Source organism: Hyperolius riggenbachi, chromosome 8, assembly GCF_040937935.1.
Source record: "Hyperolius riggenbachi isolate aHypRig1 chromosome 8, aHypRig1.pri, whole genome shotgun sequence".
Classification (NCBI taxonomy): Eukaryota; Metazoa; Chordata; class Amphibia; order Anura; family Hyperoliidae; genus Hyperolius; species Hyperolius riggenbachi.
Window position 1 is genome coordinate 258,344,697 of NC_090653.1, and position 19,048 is coordinate 258,363,744.

The following is a 19,048-nucleotide window of genomic DNA, read 5'->3' on the forward strand; positions in this document are numbered from 1 at the left end:
CTCTCCGCGGCCGCCGCTTGTATCCCGGGGTTCCTCTTCCACATGCACACGCGCCCCACGTGGTCTCCTAATAAGGGCGCGTGTGTATGACATCACACCAGGAAACCGCATGCGGAAGAGGAGAATGCGTCCGGAGCAGTGGAGGGACAAGCGGAGGCCGGAGAGAGGTGATGTATGCACTTTAGCATGGGGGACATTACATTAGGGGGGCACAGCGGCGGATGGTTTCATTGGGAAATTACACGCTGTTCCCACCGCGCTCCCAACCAACCAACTTCGGCCTGACATCTTGCAGCAGGCGCTATCAACAATGCAACCAATTTCCGTCCCGAAATTGGTCGCTTTGTCGGTCAGGCATGCACTTGGCGGCACCGGTTTTCACCCAATTCGATTATAATTATCAAATCGGATGGTCGATTGGCTGCCAAGTCGCCTGATGTATGCCCACCTTTAGATCTGTTTCAATTATTGTTGTTCTGTCGTCCAAATCCACAGCTGCTGAGGTGTTCTGTTACCCTATAGGATGTACCTTTTACTAAAATAGCAAAGTTGAATTTTCAGAACTTTGTACAACCACTGGTCACTTCATCCATTCCTTTGACATTAAATCACTGGCAGCAATATTGTTCTCCTATGTAACAATCTATTAGAAGCCTTTGCAGGGACAAAAAACTATTTCTGCCACAAAGGTCAGTTTTTTATAAACATTTATTTATGCTACTCTATTATAACTGCTGTGGACTGTGTGGAATGTATTTTTACACTTTAGGTTTGCTCTAAAGTTAACCCGAGGTGAGAGCTATATGGAGGCTACCATATTTATTTCTATTTAAGCAATACCAGTTGCCTGGCTATCCTGCTGATCCTCTGCCTCTAATACTTTTAGCCATAGCCCCTGAACAAGCATGCAGCAGATCAGGTGTTTCTGACATTATTGTCAGATCTGACAAGATTAGCCGCATGCTTGCTTCTGGTGTATGTTTCAGACACTACTGCAGCCACATAGATCAGCAGGGCTGCCAGGCAACTGGTATTGTTTAGAAGGCAATAAATATGACCGCCTACGTATCACTCCCACCCCGGGTTCACTTTAAACCCCACTAAACCCATAACTTGATAAATTCTGAAAGCTGACATGTAGGTCACTATGTAGTGCACAGATAGCAGAGTCAGAGTGATTTACCTCCTTCCAGTTACCTTCACTATAAAGCAGAGGTGGTCAATAAAATGCCACTAATCTCAACTTGCATGCACATATAACTGAAAATTGCAAGCATCTTAGTGCTGAGCTAATCGAATGCACTTCTTGTTGATTGGTCAATCGAATGCACTTCCTGTTGATTGGTCAATCGAATGCACTTCTTGTTGATTGGTCAATCGAATGCACTTCCTGTTGATTGGTCAATCGAATGCACTTCTTGTTGATTGGTCAATCGAATGCACTTCCTGTTGATTGGCCCATTGCCAGACCGCATACAATTTACATTATATTTGCATGCACTTGGGACATTTTTACATCAAGAATAATTCCTAATGACCAGTAAAACAGCACCTCCTAGGGGTTCAGTACGGTAATAACCAATTTTGGGGTTTCAATAAAGGAAAGGCTCATTTCATTGCTATTATGTGTTTGGTTTGCACCATTGCTTCTCCCCAGCCCAGGATCATTCATGTTTGCTCCCCCCTCTCCATAGATCACTCCCTCCTACTGCCGCCCTTCTGCCCCCTGTGGCTGCCAAAGTGGTTTACACATTTTAGCGCTGAAATAATGTGAAAGTGGGGTTTGTTTGTTTTTTGCTCTAGCAGCCAATCAGCTTCCAACAGATCTGGTCAGAACCGGACCTGCTGCTGGGTAACCTAAATTCTTGGTTCATAGATGAGTATCTAACCAGAAGCGAGTTTCCTCCCTTCAGGTTCAATTTAAGCTTGATACACACATTCAGTCTTGACAAGAAATGTTAACACCTTCATTCAATGTGAGGGCCAACAGATTTTTTAAACCTACCGGTATATACAGATTGTGTAGGTGAGCTCTCCCACTACATGGAGATGGTAAAATTGCGCAATCAAGATTGGATGTGTATGCTCCCTTGAGGTGGCCATACACTGGTAGATGGCAGCCTGACAAGCCCAAACGATAGATTTTTCTCTGAGAGAGATCTATTCCTTCCGCACACTGCCCGTAGATATTCAGTTTAATTAAGCAAACATAAGAGAAAAGTACTTTGTAGTGCATTTTATTCTAGATCAAATGTTCATTCTATATGTCAAATTTTACAGTTTGTGTGGTAGTGGTCTTTTCAGCACACGTGAGTACTCAGGCTTTAAATACCTTAATGGGCATTGTCAGTATAGTTGTTCATGTAGGAGGAGTCTATTTTCTCCTCAGCCTTCGGTAGAGACCGCAGTCCCGCCCACTAAATTGCCCCATCTCAGACACCTGCCAGCATTGGCTGGTGTTGCAGTGTTTGTATTTGCCTGACGGTCTTTTCATTAACTCAGGAGATGATTGCGGAACAGCGGCGGGCGCTGAGCGAGCTTCTGCAGCAGCTGCTGAAGGAGAAGAAGCAGAGGGAGGAGGAGTTGTTGGCCGTTCTGGTGAGTATTATCTATGGACAATTATTTTATTTACATTAACCAGAGAAAGGTGGGGGCTGTCCAATCACTAAACAATCAATACAGCTGCCAGTAAACTGAAGGTAGAAGCTATGATTTGCAAATCCCAAATTTTGCCTCCTGGCTGGGCTAACGAGCATATTAGTCCTTTTTTTTATCAGAGATTTGATGTTTGCTGATTTAATTAAAGAAAATGAAGATAAGCTGCTATTTGCTGATAAAATAATGCAGGGAGCTTTTGTTGGACAGCTGCACTGATTCCAAGCAGCAGATTGTTTAAACACAATCAGGATTTTTTCTTTCAGTTTTGGGGAGATCCAGGCAACTTTGAAACCTGCATTGCGTTAACCTATTTTACCGTAAGGGGCTGCAAAATCAATGGAAGCCTATGGAGACTTTCACACTTATTGCGGTCTGTTGCGGTGCGCCGGAATTATCCAATCCGAGCACACAGTGCTTGGGGTAATGTAAATCTATGGGCAACGCACCTAGTGTAGACGACGGAGCGCGGTGTGTGGTCAGACGGGAATACCAGTGGCGTACTTCCTGCCTAGCAAGGGCGTACGTCACTGAGCGGGGGGCGGAGCACTCTGCCATGATGCGGCAGAAGTACCGCACAGCAAAAAAATAAGTGTAAAACCGGCCTCAAGTGTACACTATGCAAATTCCACATATGGAAGCGCACTCTTACCTTAGATGAGGGATGCCTCGGGATCCTGCAGAGGCTTCCCATGCCATCCTCTGGTCCCCTGTCGCCGCTTGCAGACCCTCCAAAGATTTCCGACAAGGGCTTGTAAGTAATCCGATCGTGATCTCTCTCCTCTTCAAGCACGAGTGCAGCCATACTGCTCAGTGAGCCGGAGACATGTGCACAAGTGTTGCTGTGCTTGTGCAGGTGCAGCACGGCCGCGCTCGTGCCGCCCCGATGTTAAAGGACTTCCGAGGCAAACTTTGAATTCTTTCACATTAGGTTTCGTGCACGCGTTATGTGATGTGGAAAGTTTCGGTGCAACGCTGATAAGCGGCGGTAGTTCTAGTACACCCAACGGGAAAATGCCAGCGCCAAACAATTAAAAGCTCCCAGGTGCGTCGAACGGCAACGCACCAAAATGCAGCGTTAGATGTGAAAGATAAAATGAAAGTCTATGGACTTTCAGTTTACCTTGGTTAACGCAATCTATTGACATTGCGTCAAAACGACGAAAATCAGCTCAGATGTAAAAGAGCCCTCAAATTAGATTTTTTTTTTTTTTTACTCCCCTGGGGCTTCTTCTAGCCTCGAGCAGCAGTCTCAGTCCCTCGCTGCAGCCCCGGTCCTCCTTGGTGTCCTCTTCTGTCCAAGCGCATCCACGCCACCTGGCTCATACTATGCCTACACAGTAGTTGTGCGCAGGCACAGTATGCGCCAGATGATGTGGATGCGTGGACACAGGCGCAGAAGAGCTGACCATGTCGGCTGGTCGCCATTATTGTGGGCGGTCAGCAGGGACACCAAGGATTGCAGCTGCGGCAAGGGACTGAGACTGCTGCTCGGGGCTGAAAGAAGCCCCAGGTGAGTAAAAAATAGATTAAGTTCACCTCCGAAGTCCTTTAAGGAGGGTCCCTTCATGCAGCAAAAGGAGCGTGGAGCACAGCTCTTCCTAAAGCCCGGTACACACTTTCAATTATGATTGGCCAATCACCTATTTTACCACCTCCATTTTGGAGGTGGTATACCTACACGATCTGCACATCGTATTCAATATGTGTTGACCCTCACACCACAGGGAGGTCGTAAAACTGGTCAGTGATTGGCCAATCATAAGTTTTCTTTACGCTTTAGTATTTCCTATTTCTCTCTGAGCTTTGGCTCGGGTTCACTTTATGCCTGGTACACACTTCCTGTTTTGATTGGCCAATTTTAGTACTTCTATGTAGTTTTAGGGCCAACCGATTTTGCATACTATGATCCGATTGTGTAGGTAAGCTGTCCTACTACATGGGAGTGGTAAAATTGGGCAATCAAAATTGGATGTGTGTGCCAGGCTTTATAGTTGCATTTGCAGCTGTAGAAGTCTTTGCTTCTGCAAAAGCCGTATCCAGTGTGTATTGTCTGTCTTGTTTATTTGAACTGTATACGGCTACTCTGATGTGTTTCTGTGTTCCCCCAGCTGGAGATGGATGCCAAGAGTGAGGCCAGGCAGGAGAACTACTGGCTGATCCAGTATCAGCGGTTACTGAACCAGAAGCCCCTGTCCCTCCGCCTACAGGTAGGTCCTTGTTGAAGCCTGTCTGACCCCGCCCCCTCTTCACCTCCGCCCAGTCATTGCGTTCTGTCCATTCACATACATTCTTGTCACGGTTGTGCAGGAAGAAGGGTTGGAACATGAGCTGGTGGAGCTTCTCAGAGATCTCTCCGCAGAGAAATACCTGCCTATATTTGCTCATCATCGCTTCTCCTTGGAGATGTTAGAAAAGATGGTTCCGGCGGATCTCAAGAAGGTAAGTGGCTTCCAACACAACCTAGCAGCCCAAAATACCTTAGTGTCTACAGCTTGGAAATCGGCGAAATCAAAGTCGACAGGAAGTGCATCTGATGCCCAGGTCAATCCGATTTTCATGCTCATTGCAGTTTTTATTTGATGTGATGGGCAATTGTTTTTATAGACCTTATACTAAATAGGACTTTCCTGGAGTCTAATATTCTTATTTTAGGTTTAAAGAACAAGTGACACCCATGCTAACCTAGGAATAAAAAAACACATACAGTGGAGGAAATAATTATTTGACCCCTCACTGATTTTGTAAGTTTGTCCAATGACAAAGAAATGAAAAGTCTCAAAACAGTATCATTTCAATGGTAGGTTTATTTTAACAGTGGCAGATAGCACATCAAAAGGAAAATCGAAAAATTAACCTGAAATAAAAGATAGCAACTGATTTGCATTTCATTGAGTGAAATAAGTTTTTGAACCCTCTAACAATAAAAGACTTAATACTTAGTGGAAAAACCCTTGTTTGCAAGCACAGAGGTCAAACGTTTCTTGTAATTGATGACCAAGTTTGCACACATTTTAGGAGGAATGTTGGTCCACTCCTGTTTGCAGATCATCTCTAAATCCCTAAGGTTTCGAGGCTGTCTCTGTGCAACTCTGAGCTTGAGCTCCCTCCATAGGTTTTCTATTGGATTAAGGTCCGGAGACTGACTAGGCCACTTCATGACCTTAATGTGCTTCTTCTTGAGCCACTCCTTTGTTGCCTTTGCTGTATGTTTTGGGTCATTGTCGTGCTGGAACACCCATCCACGACCCATTTTCAGTTTCCTGGCAGAGGGAAGGAGGTTGTCGTTCAGGATTTCACGATGCATGACTCCGTCCATTTTCCCGTTAATGCGATTAAGTTGTCCTGTGCCCTTAGCAGAAAAACACCCTCAAAGCAAAATGTTTCCACCCCCATGCTTGACGGTGGGGACGGTGTTTTGGGGGTCATAGGCAGCATTTTTCTTCCTCCAAACACAGCGAGTTGAGTTAATGCCAAAGAGCTCTATTTTGGTCTCATCAGACCACAGCACCTTCTCCCAGTCACTCACAGAATCATTCAGGTGTTCATTGGCAAACTTCAGACGGGCCTGCACATGTGCCTTCTTGAGCAGGGGGACCTTGCGAGCCCTGCAGGATTTTAATCCATTGCGTTGTAATGTGTTTCCAATGGTTTTCTTGGTGACTGTGGTCCCTGCTAATTTGAGGTCATTCACTAACTCCTCCCGTGTAGTTCTAGGATGCTTTTTCACCTTTCTCAGAACCATTGACACCCCACGAGGTGAGATCTTGCGTGGAGCCCCAGAGCGAGGTCGATTGATGGTCATTTTGTGCTCCTTCCATTTTCGAACAATCGCACCAACAGTTGTCACCTTCTCTCCCAGCTTCTTGCTAATGGTTTTGTAGCCCATTCCAGCCTTGTGCAGGTCTACAATTTTGTCTCTGACATCCTTGGACAGCTCTTTGGTCTTTCCCATGTTGGAGAGTTTGGAGTCTGCTTGATTGATTGATTCTGTGGACAGGTGTCTTTTATACAGGTGACTAGTTAAGACAGGTGTCCTTAATGAGGGTGACTAATTGAGTAGAAGTGTCTAACCTTTCTGTGGGAGCCAGAACTCTTAATAGTTGGTAGGGGTTCAAAAACTTATTCCACTCAATGAAATGCAAATCAGTTGCTATCTTTTATTTAAGGTTATTTTTTCGATTTTCCTTTTGATGTGCTATCTGCCACTGTTAAAATAAACCTACCATTGAAATGATACTGTTCTGAGACTTTTCATTTCTTTGTCATTGGACAAACTTACAAAATCAGTGAGGGGTCAAATAATTATTTCCTCCACTGTATATAAGTAGATAAATACTACTTCTACTTACATAACAGATGCAGTGTTCTCCCCAGGCTCTTTTAGCCGGGTGCTCCACCCGGCTAGATTTGGTGACCACCCGGCTGTCATTGGCTCACCTCCTCACCACCTCCTATGCTGTAAGCAGAGTTGCCCTGCATTTTCATCTCTACCCACCCGGCTGCTTTTTCATGCCACCCGGCTACTATTTCATGCCACCCGGCTGGAAAATAATTCTGGGGAGAACACTGAGATGTATTGTGCTATCCACGTAATGATTCCTGTGAATTTTATAAAGGAAAAGCAGAAAATCCTATTCTAGGCAGTGGCCATCTTGCCAAGCTAATGCTGACATCATATCCTCTCTGTCTCTTGTTTTCCCCCCTCCCTTCTCTTGCTCATTGTGTATTCATTAGCTGCCCTCCTCCCAGAGTATTCAGGCACTCCCACTGAGGTGTATACTAACAATGGCACTGTCTTTTTTTTATTTACACATCCAATCACTGAGTCACCTCAGCCTTGCTTGTAAACACAAGTGTCACAAGAGGCCCTGGTGGCTGACCGCAAATGGCCTTGTAAACGGTGCCAGCGCACGGATCGTGCGAACTCTGGTCGCAGTCAATGCGCAGGAACCGTTGGGAATTAGCCGCAGACAAACCAGAAGGGAGCCTGTGAGGTACGGTAATTACAAAAATACACACTAATTCAGGGTATAACTGCCACCACCTCGGTTACCATGGGCCCGAGGAGCCCGCTGACTGACTAGTCCTGCGAATAGAAACGGTTAAACACACTCTATTCTGTCTATCCAACAACAACCAATAGTAGCGTCTCTTCAGAGATCTGAATTCAGTTTCTGTGTATGGCTGAAAAGCAGGGTAGCGGAACAGTGAATGACTTTGATAAAGTCTTTTATTCACAGGCAAAATAAATAATTAATATATACAGACAATTATTAAAATCAACAATTATTAAAACAGTAATAGCCAGTATGAAATAAAAGGGGAGAAAATACTTAGGGTTTGTGGAAATATTACAATGTGTATATATATCTATATATATATATCTTGTCACTAACTGTCCCTTAAAGGGATACTGTACGGGGTCGGGGGAAAATGAGTTGAACTTACCCGGGGCTTCTAATGGTCCCCCAGAGACATCCTGTGCCCGCGCAGCCACTCACCGATGCTCCGGCCCCGCCTCCAGTTCACTTCTGGAATTTCTGACTTTAAAGTCAGAAAACCACTGCGCTTGCGTTGCCGTGTCCTCGATCCTGCTGATGTCACTAGGAGTGTACTGCGCAGGTACAGACCATACTGGGCTTCTGCTATACACTCCTGGTGACATCGGCAGGAGCGAGGACACGGCAACGCAGGCGCAATGGTTTTCTGACTTTAAAGTCAGAAATTCCAGAAGTGAACTGGAGGCGGGGCCGGAGCATCGGTGAGTGGCTGCGCCAACACAGGATGTCTGCGGGGGACCATTAGAAGCCCCGGGTAAGTTCAGCTCATTTTCCCCCGACCCCCCTACAGTATCCCTTTAAAGGAGCTCACAATCTAATCCCTACCATTGCCATATGTCTATATTATGTAGTGTAAGTACTGTAGTCTAGGGCCAATTTTTTTAGGGGGAGCCAATTAACTTATCCTTATGTTTTTAGAATGTGGGAGGAAACCGGAGTGCCCGGAGGAAACCCACGCAGACACGGAGAGAACATACAAACTCTTTGCAGATAGTGCCCTGGCTGGGATTTGAACCAGAGACCCAGCGCTGCAAGGCGAGAGAGCTAACCACTACGCCACCGTGCTGCCCATATGTCCTTTTGTGGGAAAATCATCAAGTCCTTGGTTTCAAGTTCAGCAGAGTTCTTTGTTCCAGGTTACAGAAGATGGCCAATCAAGATGGCCGCTAGCCATGTGTCCTTTGCTTCAGCTTAGACAAGGTGGCCGCCAGCCCTGTGTCCTCTGGCTGGCAAGGTGCTTTCGCAAAGGTGGAATTGGGAGAACTGAATTGCCCGGGCAGCTCATTCACTTTTAATGGAGCTGAGTTCAGAGGCGGGCTTCCAGAGTCTGCCTCCAGGCCGGATTATGGTAATCACATCTGGGCAGGGGCTTTTACCAGCCCCATAACACTGACATTTCCCTAGACCGACCTACGCGGCCGGCACACAAATAATAATTACATATTATCGATCCCCAGCACCTACCGATTAATATGATATCAGACATGGCTAGTGCAGCGGATCAGGTTCCTGAGAAGATTCATACCTGGGTTGTAGGGGCCCCGGGCCCCTCTCGACTGGTATCAAGAGATTCAGCATGACCCTACGGATCCAATGATACCGCTCTCATAACTACCCTATTTATTGTATTCTGTAAATAGGCAAAAGATTATATAACACATTCATTTCTTTCTGGTAAGGCTGCAGCCAGGGTGTCTGGTGTCCAGCTGTGACTGGCTTTCTCGGATCTCCCTCTATGAAAGGCCCTGTTGGTTCCTTTAATTAACATCTGAATGTGAGATCAGCTTAGACAAACTTTGAGTTTACACCTCTGGCTAACAGGGCACAGGCTTCATAAAAAAGACTCTGCTAACTAACTCCCCTGAAGACAGCAGAGACCCCCCAGGCTGGACTGCCTGGGTCCACCGACATGAGATTCTGATTTGGCAGCGCAACGACAATCGAGGCAGGAAATCGATTGCGGCTGCGTTTTCTGCGCCCTGACGGCCTCGTCCGTCACAACAAGTAATCAGAGTGGGTTTCTGATAAGCAGCTAGATAGGGAAATAAATGGAAGAGGCGGAATATATTATAGATAAAAAGAACTCCCAGCATTCAACTGTTTGGCACTAGGGCCAGTGCTCCTAAAGTATGTGATAACTGCAAACCATAGCAGCAGAAACAGTTTAGCAAGTTTTGAATGCAGGATTAGCATCTTTATCACTTAATATACTCAGACCAGTTGCTGTTGAAATTTGATTTTTATGGTTACAATACTGCTTTAAGGGTCAATAATGTGGGTGTGGCATTTATGCTGTCTCTGTTACATTTTCTTCATTGTAATTCAGCTCCCACACAGAGTAATGATGTCCTATTGAAGTTTTCTTCTTGCCTTATCCTGCTATAAGAAATGTTTAGGGAGCCACACGTTTTATGACCTGTAAGTAGTGATCTGGGAGAGCTGCCCTGTAGTCACTTCCCAGACTGCAGAGGAACTGTGATTTATAACCCTGGACTATTATCCCTCAGGGCTTGTTGCTTCCTTGGCAGTGTACCAAGACTTCCTCTGCGGTTAATACTTTGAGTCACTAACCCAGAATGTATAGTAAGATCAGGTGTTCTGATTTCACAGCACTGACATTAATAATAACTACAAACTTGTTGTAGGGTCTGACCGAAACGTCTGAAGCCAGGAGATCAGCATTGTATCCAGGCAATTAGTATTTTTATCCGCAAAGGAAGCTTTCATAATCCCTCAGTAAAGGTCCCTTTTAAATGCACAGCACAACAGTGTCGAATGCAGAGCCTGTAGAGAAGCTGTGCGGAGTATTTCAGCATCCGTCCTGAATAATAAGTGAGTAATGTGGCGTTGTTTACCTGCAGGAAGTGACATCACAAGATGGTTCAGTAGTAGTAGTAGTATTTTTCATAGTGTGTTGGGGAGACGCCATCCAGCTACTCCCCTTCAGGAAGTGACATCACAAGATGCTGCAGCAGTGGTACTGGTATTTTTCATAGTGTGTTGGGGAGACATGCCTTCCAGCTACTCCCCTTCAGGAAGTGACATCACAAGATGCTGCAGCAGTGGTACTGGTATTTTTCATAGTGTGTTGGGGAGACATGCCTTCCAGCTACTCCCCTTCAGGAAGTGACATTACAAGATGCTGCAGCAGTGGTACTGGTATTTTTCATAGTGTGTTGGGGAGACATGCCTTCCAGCTACTCCCCTTCAGGAAGTGACATCACAAGATGCTGCAGCAGTGGTACTGGTATTTTTCATAGTGTGTTGGGGAGACACGCCTTCCAGCTACTCCCCTTCAGGAAGTGACATTACAAGATGCTGCAGCAGTGGTACTGGTTTTTTTATAGTGTGTTGGTGAGACATGCCTTTCAGCACTGGTTTCCTGCAGGCTGAGAGCTATAGGGGCCATCCATACATCTCTGCTTACACAATCTTTATGCATAATCTGTTGTTTGCGAGTGTGTGTTGCTGTTTCCAGTCCTATCCTTTGGGGGAGCTGTTGTAATTTTATGTAGTTATTTATTTCCTTCATTCCCTCCTTGCAGATCGGAGTGGAAGAAGTCGGGCTGCAGATCTCTATCATTGAACGCGCTCGAGAGATTCGAAGACTCCGAAAGGGTATTGTTATATTTTCATCAAAAGTTGGCAGAAATGAGCATTATACACCAGAACTAATCAGGGACAGATTTCTGGAATGGCATTAAGGCCCGGGCCTTGGGCGGCTGCAGCCCCAGGAGGCACCTGGACATGAAACGGGCTGCTACATATGAAAGAAAAGGCTGCAAATAGGGAGCCACACACAAAAAGGGAAGCTGATATCCAAGATAGCTGTGCATGAAAGAGAGGGGCTGCAGTACATGGATGTTACACATGGAAGAGGGGGCGGCACATGGAATGGGAGGGGCTGCAGTACATGGATGTTACACATGGAAGAAGGGGCTGCACATGGAATGGGAGGGGCTGCTGTACATGGATGTTACACATGGAAGAGGGGGCTGCACATGTAATGGGAGGAGCTGCTGCACAGGGATGTTACATAGGGAATGGGAGGGGCTCTGTGCCACATGGTAGGGGAGGCCCAATATACTTGGTCTAGGGCAAAAAAAAAAAAAAAAGTAAACCGGTAAATCTGGCCTTGGAACTAATACTTCCAGCCTTCCATTTTCTGTTCAAAATAAACCTAGTGACTTTATGCAGGCACATACAGTACTTTTCATCCATGGATCCCCCTGTGGTCTTGTACATGGAAAAGTGGGAGTGGCTCTGCAAGTTGGTGGGTGGGAAGGGGGGGGGGTTTGTCTGGGTTTAGTGATGAGGGATTGGCCAGTGCAGGGCCATCTTTGGGCATTCTGTTGCCCCAGGCAAGGCATATTTTGAATGGTAAGATCATAGCCTACATCATTTTATTTTTCCAGCACCAATAACACATTCATAAGTTATGTGCAGATATTATGCAGTTCCTCAGAATAAGTGTGGAAAGGATCTTAAAGCAAACCTGCGAGATCATCAGGAGAAAAAGTTAGATACTAATCTTGGATCTTTCAGAGGCTTCCCCAAGGTTGGATTTATACTTTTTCTGCCCCTAGACCAACTTTTTTACAGCTTTCCTTCCATGTGCAGCAGCCCCCTCCTATTCCTTGTACAGCCCCCTCTTCCCTGTGTAACATTCATGTACAACAGCCCCTCCTATTCCTTGTGCAGCCCCCTCTTCCATGTCTAATATTCATGTACAACAGCCCCTCCTATTCCTTGTGCAGCCCCCTCTTCCATGTCTAATATTCATGTACAGAATTCTGCCTCAATTCTATACAGATCCCTTGGCTGCAGCTCCTTATTTCCTGGAGTTGCTCCTTATTTACAACTTCTGTATTCCATCTGCAGCCTCCTCTTCCATATGCAGCATTCCCTCTTCCATGTCCAGCCGCCCCAGGCCAGGACCTTTCTGGCCTTCCCAGATATCTGAACCTGGACTTCCCCACCACTGGATACGGGGACCCTGTGGAAGTTGGCTTCCACACTCCCGTCTGTAAATGACCACGGCCATACTGCGAAGGCGCAGGATGCCACTCGGGCCTGAGCGGCTCCGTGACACTATGCAGGTGCAAGACATCCTGCGTTCCCACATTGGAGCACGGCCGTGAGCTCCACTCATCAAACCCATGTTGATGATGCTCTGCTGATCCTTCGCCTCTAATACGTTTATCCATAGACCCTGAACAAGCATGCAGATCAGGTGCTCTGACTGGATTAGCTGCATGCTTGTTACAGATGTTTGATTCAGACACTACTGCAGCCAAATAGATCAGCAGGGTTGCCAGGCAATTATAATTGTCAGGGAGTACTTTGGGGCTGATTAAATATATTTGTTACATATATACTTGTTCTTTCTTTGGTTGTGGGGCCACACAGTACAGCAGGGGTGGATGGATCACAAGTGTATATGTATCACTTTATACATCTCATTGCTAAACGCTTCTCCTGCATATTGGATATACTTAACGTGTGGTGTTTTTTTGATGGGAACAGAAAAACTTACGCTGCAAGAGCTGGAGCCCAGCGCACCTGGTGCCTTCCTGCTGCCCAGCCCAACAGTGCCATCTCCTGGCTACCTGCCCAGCCCAACAGTGCCCTCACCTGGCTACCTGCCCAGCCCAACAGCATCCTCTCCTTTCTTACCTGACGTGGCCAACAGCAACTCTGAGTGTGTGGTCTGCATGGAGCAAGAGGTAGGTCTTAAAATGTAACCGGAGTGACATGTGACATGATAAGATAGACATGTGCATGAACAGTGGCAGAATTAAACATCAGTTATGCAAGTCAGTGTTTCTCCAGTCGGGGCCTGGTTGGACTATAGCGTAAAGGGGCCCATACACTGGTCGATTTCAGCCATCGATCGATTCAATAGAATCAATCGATCAGAAATCGATTCTATCAAATCTATCCATTGATCGATTTGCGGCAGATTTCAATTGATTTGATCTATCTGACAGGTTGGAAAATCTAGGTCGATCTGCTGCTGGCAGCAGATCGATGGCACATAGAGTTGCATTGGATCTAATGGTCCAATAATGTATTTAGATCGAAATCTGAAATCTATTGGAAATCTGTCCCTAGTGTGTGGCACACATCAGATATATTCCTGTCAGATTCAACTTGACAGGCATCTGACACAAATCTGATGGATGAATCTGCTGCAAATCTATAAGTGTATGGCTACCTTAACACTCGCTGATGATTAAATTGCAACCATAAAACTCTTACCTGGCAGAGAACAGCTTCAGAATGCAGGGGATAGATAAAAAGGTAAATAGTTCTTATATTTTAGCTCTGGGACACTAAGACTGTGTGAAACGCTAATCACTAACAATCTTGATTAGGAGAATACACATACAATTTTGACTTCTTAGGGAGAAAATTGTTTTAAAACTGTTTCATTGGACTGACCCTATTGTAAAGGACTTGCTGATATGACTAATGGTGGCCACTAATGATCCAATCTTTTTCATCCAATCTTACCATTTCTATGTAATATAAGGGTACTGCCTAAATTATCCATTCAATATATTCACTCAATTTACCCTTCTACTACATAGATTTGGTAAAATTGGATGAAAAAGATTGGATCATTAGTGGTCATCTTAAGGGCCCTTTTCCACTAGAGCGATTGCTGAATCGCAAATCGCTAGTGATCTTTACATCGCTAGGGTTGTTACTTTATCATAGAAATTGCGAGAAGTATTTTTCACTGGCCGCAATAGCAGCATAGGGGGCGATATACAGGCTGAGAACGCGAAGAATCACTCGCGTTCCCATGCCTGTCGGCTGGTGACGGCCAAACCGGAAGTGGTCGCCCGCGGGTCCTGGACCATCGGAGCGGGGCTGCGAGGGCACCGATCGGCTGCTGGGGGGCTGAGGGAAGCCCCAGGTGAGTAAATCTCATTTTTTATCGTTGACTTAAGTTTCACTTTAAAGGGATACTGTAGGGGGGTCGGGGGAAAATGAGCTGAACTTACCCGGGGCTTCTAATGGTCCCCCGCAGACATCCTGTGTTGGCGCAGCCACTCACCGATGCTCCGGCCCCGCCTCCAGTTTACTTCTGGAATTTCTGACTTTAAAGTCAGAAAACCACTGCGCCTGCACGCCCGTGTCCTCGCTCCCGCTGATGTCACCAGGAGTGTACTGCACAGACACAGACCATACTGGGCCTGCACTGTGCGCTCTTGATGACATCAGCGGGATCGAGGACACGGCAACGCAGGCGCAGTGGTTTTCAGACTTTAAAGTCTGAAATTCCAGAAGTGAACCGGAGGCGGGGCCGGAGCATCGGTGAGTGGCTGCGCCAACACAGGATGTCTGCGGGGGACCGTTAGAAGCCCCGGGTAAGTTCAACTCATTTTCCCCTGACCCCCCTACAGTATCCCTTTAACCACCCTGGCGTTCTGATTAAATCGCCAGGGTGGCTGCGGGAGGGTTTTTTTTAAATAAAAAAAAAACTATTTCATGCAGCCAACTGAAAGTTGGCTGCATGAAAGCCCACTAGAGGGCGCTCCGGAGGCGATCTTCCGATCGCCTCCGGCGCCCAGAATAAACAAGGAAGGCCGCAATGAGCGGCCTTCCTTGTTTTGCTTATATCGTCGCCATAGCGACGAGCGGAGTGACGTCAGCCGACGTCCTGACGTCAGCCGCCTCCGATCCAGCCCTTAGCGCTGGCCGGAACTTTTTGTTCCGGCTGCGCAGGGCTCAGGCGGCTAGGGGGGCCCTCTTTCGCCGCTGCTCGCGGCGAATCGCCGCTGCTCGCGGCGAATCGCCGCAGAGCGGCGGCGATCAGGCAGCACACGCGGCTGGCAAAGTGCCGGCTGCGTGTGCTGCACTTTATTTGATAAAAATCGGCCCAGCAGGGCCTGAGCGGCAGCCTCCGGCGGTGATGGACGAGCTGAGCTCGTCCAGACCGCTCAGGAGGTTAAGGACCATAGACTTTTTGGTCAGAAAATGAGGCTTACCAATGTCACGGCGTACTGACCCATCGCTCTGGCTGTTTGCGCTGCTCTCCTGACGTTTCCCTCTGCTGTTGGTATGACAGCAGAGCTCCGTGAGACTGTCAGGAACCAATTTAATTGGCTCCTGACCTTGTGATCAGTATGAGCCAATCATGGAGCTCCGTTGTCATACCAACAGCAGGGCGAGTGGTCTGCAGCAGCAAAAGATCGGTGGTAGCGTTCAGCACAGTAATTGAAATCTACACCCTGGCAGGGATACCAGATCCAAAAAACAAAAGGGGCTTCCTTGTGGCGATTTGGAGTAAACTCTATATATCTAGCTTGTTGTCACACATGGGGGGTACGGTAAACCTTATACAGCTTAAAGTGGATCTGAGCGCAGAGCTTCCTCTCTGCTTTAAAAGATTAGGGACAGTATAAAAACAATCATGGAGAAAAAAATATTTTGTTACAATGCACAGAAAGCCAAGAAAAAAAGGCCCTGAAAATGTACTGTCAGGGAGCAAATGAAGGGTTAAAGCATCTATCTTTCCTGTACAGATAATGCTCAGGCGCTGTGTGTCATGCCTACTGATTACACACTTGTTACACTCAAATGTATCTAAATAAACAAACACAGCTTGATGCAGCTGATTTCTACAGCATTTCTATGTGGAATGAACACTTTTCAGTCTGTTCTTTGCAAGAGCTCGGGTTCACTTTAAAGCAAACCTGAAGTGAAAATAAACGTATGAGATAATGAATTGTAAGTGTAGTACAGCTAAGAAATAGAACATTAGTAGCAAAGAAAAGTCTCATTGGTTTTCAGTACAGGAAGAGTATATAACATGAGGGACTACTTATAGAGAATCTGGGCCAAAGGGTTCAAGAACCCTTATTTACCGAAAGAGAGTGAAGCCTCTGGATACTGATGAGATTTCCTTGCAGACCACCAGTCCTCAGCCAATCGTCGGGACCCACCAGCTGATCGGGGGGAGCTCTCCTCTTCTGCCACTAGTACGGCCCTGATCAGATTACTAACAAGCCCTTGTTGGTAATCTTTGGGGGTTATGCGCTTGGCAATGGGGGACCAGAGGACAGCCAGGGAAGCCTCATTAGGATCTAGAGACTCTTTAAGTATGCAATTTTGTACCCGAGCTTGGGCCTGGGTACACTTTAACCATTTCAGCCGCCCAGACGTGAAGCTCACGTCCGGGCGGCTGCTCTCCCGCACACGAGCACGCCCCTGTTGTGTCCCCCCGATAGCCCTGGGATCAGTGAAAGAGAACATGGTTCCCGATCACCGATCCCTGTCGCCTGCAGAGAAACCGAAGCGCTCACCCGTGAGACTTCAGTTCTTCTGCCCGGAACAATTTCCGCATCCCCCTTGTACTTCCGCTTAGCAAGAAGTACAAGGAGGGAAAACAAAAACGAAGGTGGCCATCTTGTGGCCAAATAGTAAAACTACATCTACACATTTTTTACATTACAATATACACACATAACATTAAAAATTAATTGTTTATGTCCCACACCAAAATATTACCCAAATAAAAATTTTCATGGTAAAAAAATAAAAATTACAATTAAAAAAAAAAAAAAAAAAAAGACATAAATAGTTACCTAAGGGTCTGAACTTTTTAAATATGCATTTGAAGGGGTATACTACAAACATTTTTAAATTATAAGCTTGTAAATAGTGATGGACGCAAAACGGAAACAATGCACCTTTATTACCAAATAAAATATTGGCGCCATACATTGTGATAGGGACAAAATTTAAATGGTGTCATAACCGAGACATAAGGGCAAATAAAATACATAGGTTTTAATTATGGTTGCATGGATTATTTTAAAGCTATACTGGCTGAAAACTGAGAAATAATGATTTTTTTTCTTATTAATCCTGTTAAAATGCATTTACAGTAAAGTGGCTCTTAGCAAAATGTACCACCCAAAGAAAGCCTAATTAGTGGCGGAAAAAACAAGATATAGATCAATAAATTGTGATAAGTAGTGATAAAGTTATTAGCGAATTAATGGGAGTTGAAAATTGCTCGGATGCAGAAGGTGAAAAATCCCCGCGGGCTAAAATGGTTAAAGGGGCACTATGGTTAAATTCTTCATTTTACATCCCTTTAACATAAAGATTTGTATGTATACCAATGTTAAAGAGACTCCATAACAAAAATTGCATCCTGTTTTTTATCATCCTACAAGTTCCAAAAGCTATTCTAATGTGTTCTGGCTAACTGCAGCACTTTATACTATCACAGTCTCTGTAATAAATCAATGTATCTTTCCCCTGTCAGACTTGTCGGCCTGTGTCTGGAAGGCTGCCAAGTTCTTCAGTGTTGTGGTTCTGCTATGAACTCACCCTTCCAGGCCCCTCTCTGCACACTGCCTGTGTGTTATTTAGATTAGAGCAGCTTCTCTCTTCTCTTTTACAAGCTGGATAAATCGTCCTCTGAGCTGGCTGGGCTTTCACATACTGAGGAATTACAAACAAGGGCAAAGCTGTTTGCAGGAAGAAAAGAGCAGCCTGAAACTTCAGTGCATGAGAACTGCAGGGGGAAAGAAACACACAAATGATCTCTTGAGATTCAAAAGGAAGGCTGTATACAGCCTGCTTGTGTATGGATGTATTTTTCTATGTGTGGACATACTGTAGATCAACCTACTTCCTGTTTTGGTGGCCATTTTGTTTGTTTACAAACAAACTTTTTAAAACTGTTTTTAACCACTTTTAATGCGGCAAGGAGCGGCGAAATTGTGTCAGAGGGTAATAGGAGATGTCCCCTAACGCACTAGTATGTTTACTTTTGAGCGATTTTAACAATACAGATTCTCTTTAATGATAAGTATTGTGGCTGATGGAAAGGATTTATTACACTGCCAGTACACATATATAGCTAGGAGTCACGTCGGGTAGATTTACCTTTCTGACGCCGATTCAGCATAAACCAACTTATAACAGCCAACTCCCGACTCGAGATCTTTGCAGGCTGCAGCAGCCGTACAGCGCAACACAGCGCTGTACGGCTCTATAGTTCCACGCTGCTCGCTAAGGACCCCTGATTTGAAGCTGGCACAGCTACGGACACCTATTGTTGTCCGTTGCTGTGGTAAACAGCTTCAAATCAGGGGTCCTTAGCGAGCAGCGTGGAACTATAGAGCCGTACAGCGCTGTGTTGCGCTGTACGGCTGCTGCAGCCTGCAAAGAGCTCGAGTCGGGAGTTGGCTGTTATAAGTTGGGATAAACCTATCTGAGCGGACCCGGGAGGGAGAGATATAACGGCAACATGGAGAGCAGTTACAGTGCCTCCTATCACACAGTGGTTTATGCTGAATCGG

At 45.9% G+C, this 19,048-nt stretch overlaps 1 protein-coding gene across 2 annotated transcripts in view; it reads left to right on the forward strand.

Moving 5' to 3' along the window:
* Window positions 1-19,048, forward strand: part of LRSAM1 (leucine rich repeat and sterile alpha motif containing 1) — a 149,413-nt gene that overhangs the window by 120,040 nt on the left and 10,325 nt on the right. The window contains exons 20-24 of one of the 2 annotated variants that reach the window (XM_068248692.1): window positions 2,503-2,598; window positions 4,767-4,865; window positions 4,966-5,097; window positions 11,264-11,336; window positions 13,245-13,444. In XM_068248692.1, coding sequence (XP_068104793.1) covers window positions 2,503-2,598; window positions 4,767-4,865; window positions 4,966-5,097; window positions 11,264-11,336; window positions 13,245-13,444 — 600 coding nt within the window. Of the gene's footprint in view, window positions 1-2,502; window positions 2,599-4,766; window positions 4,866-4,965; window positions 5,098-8,636; window positions 11,337-13,244; window positions 13,445-19,048 lie in introns of those variants that run through there. The other variant, XM_068248693.1, reaches the window with a different exon arrangement.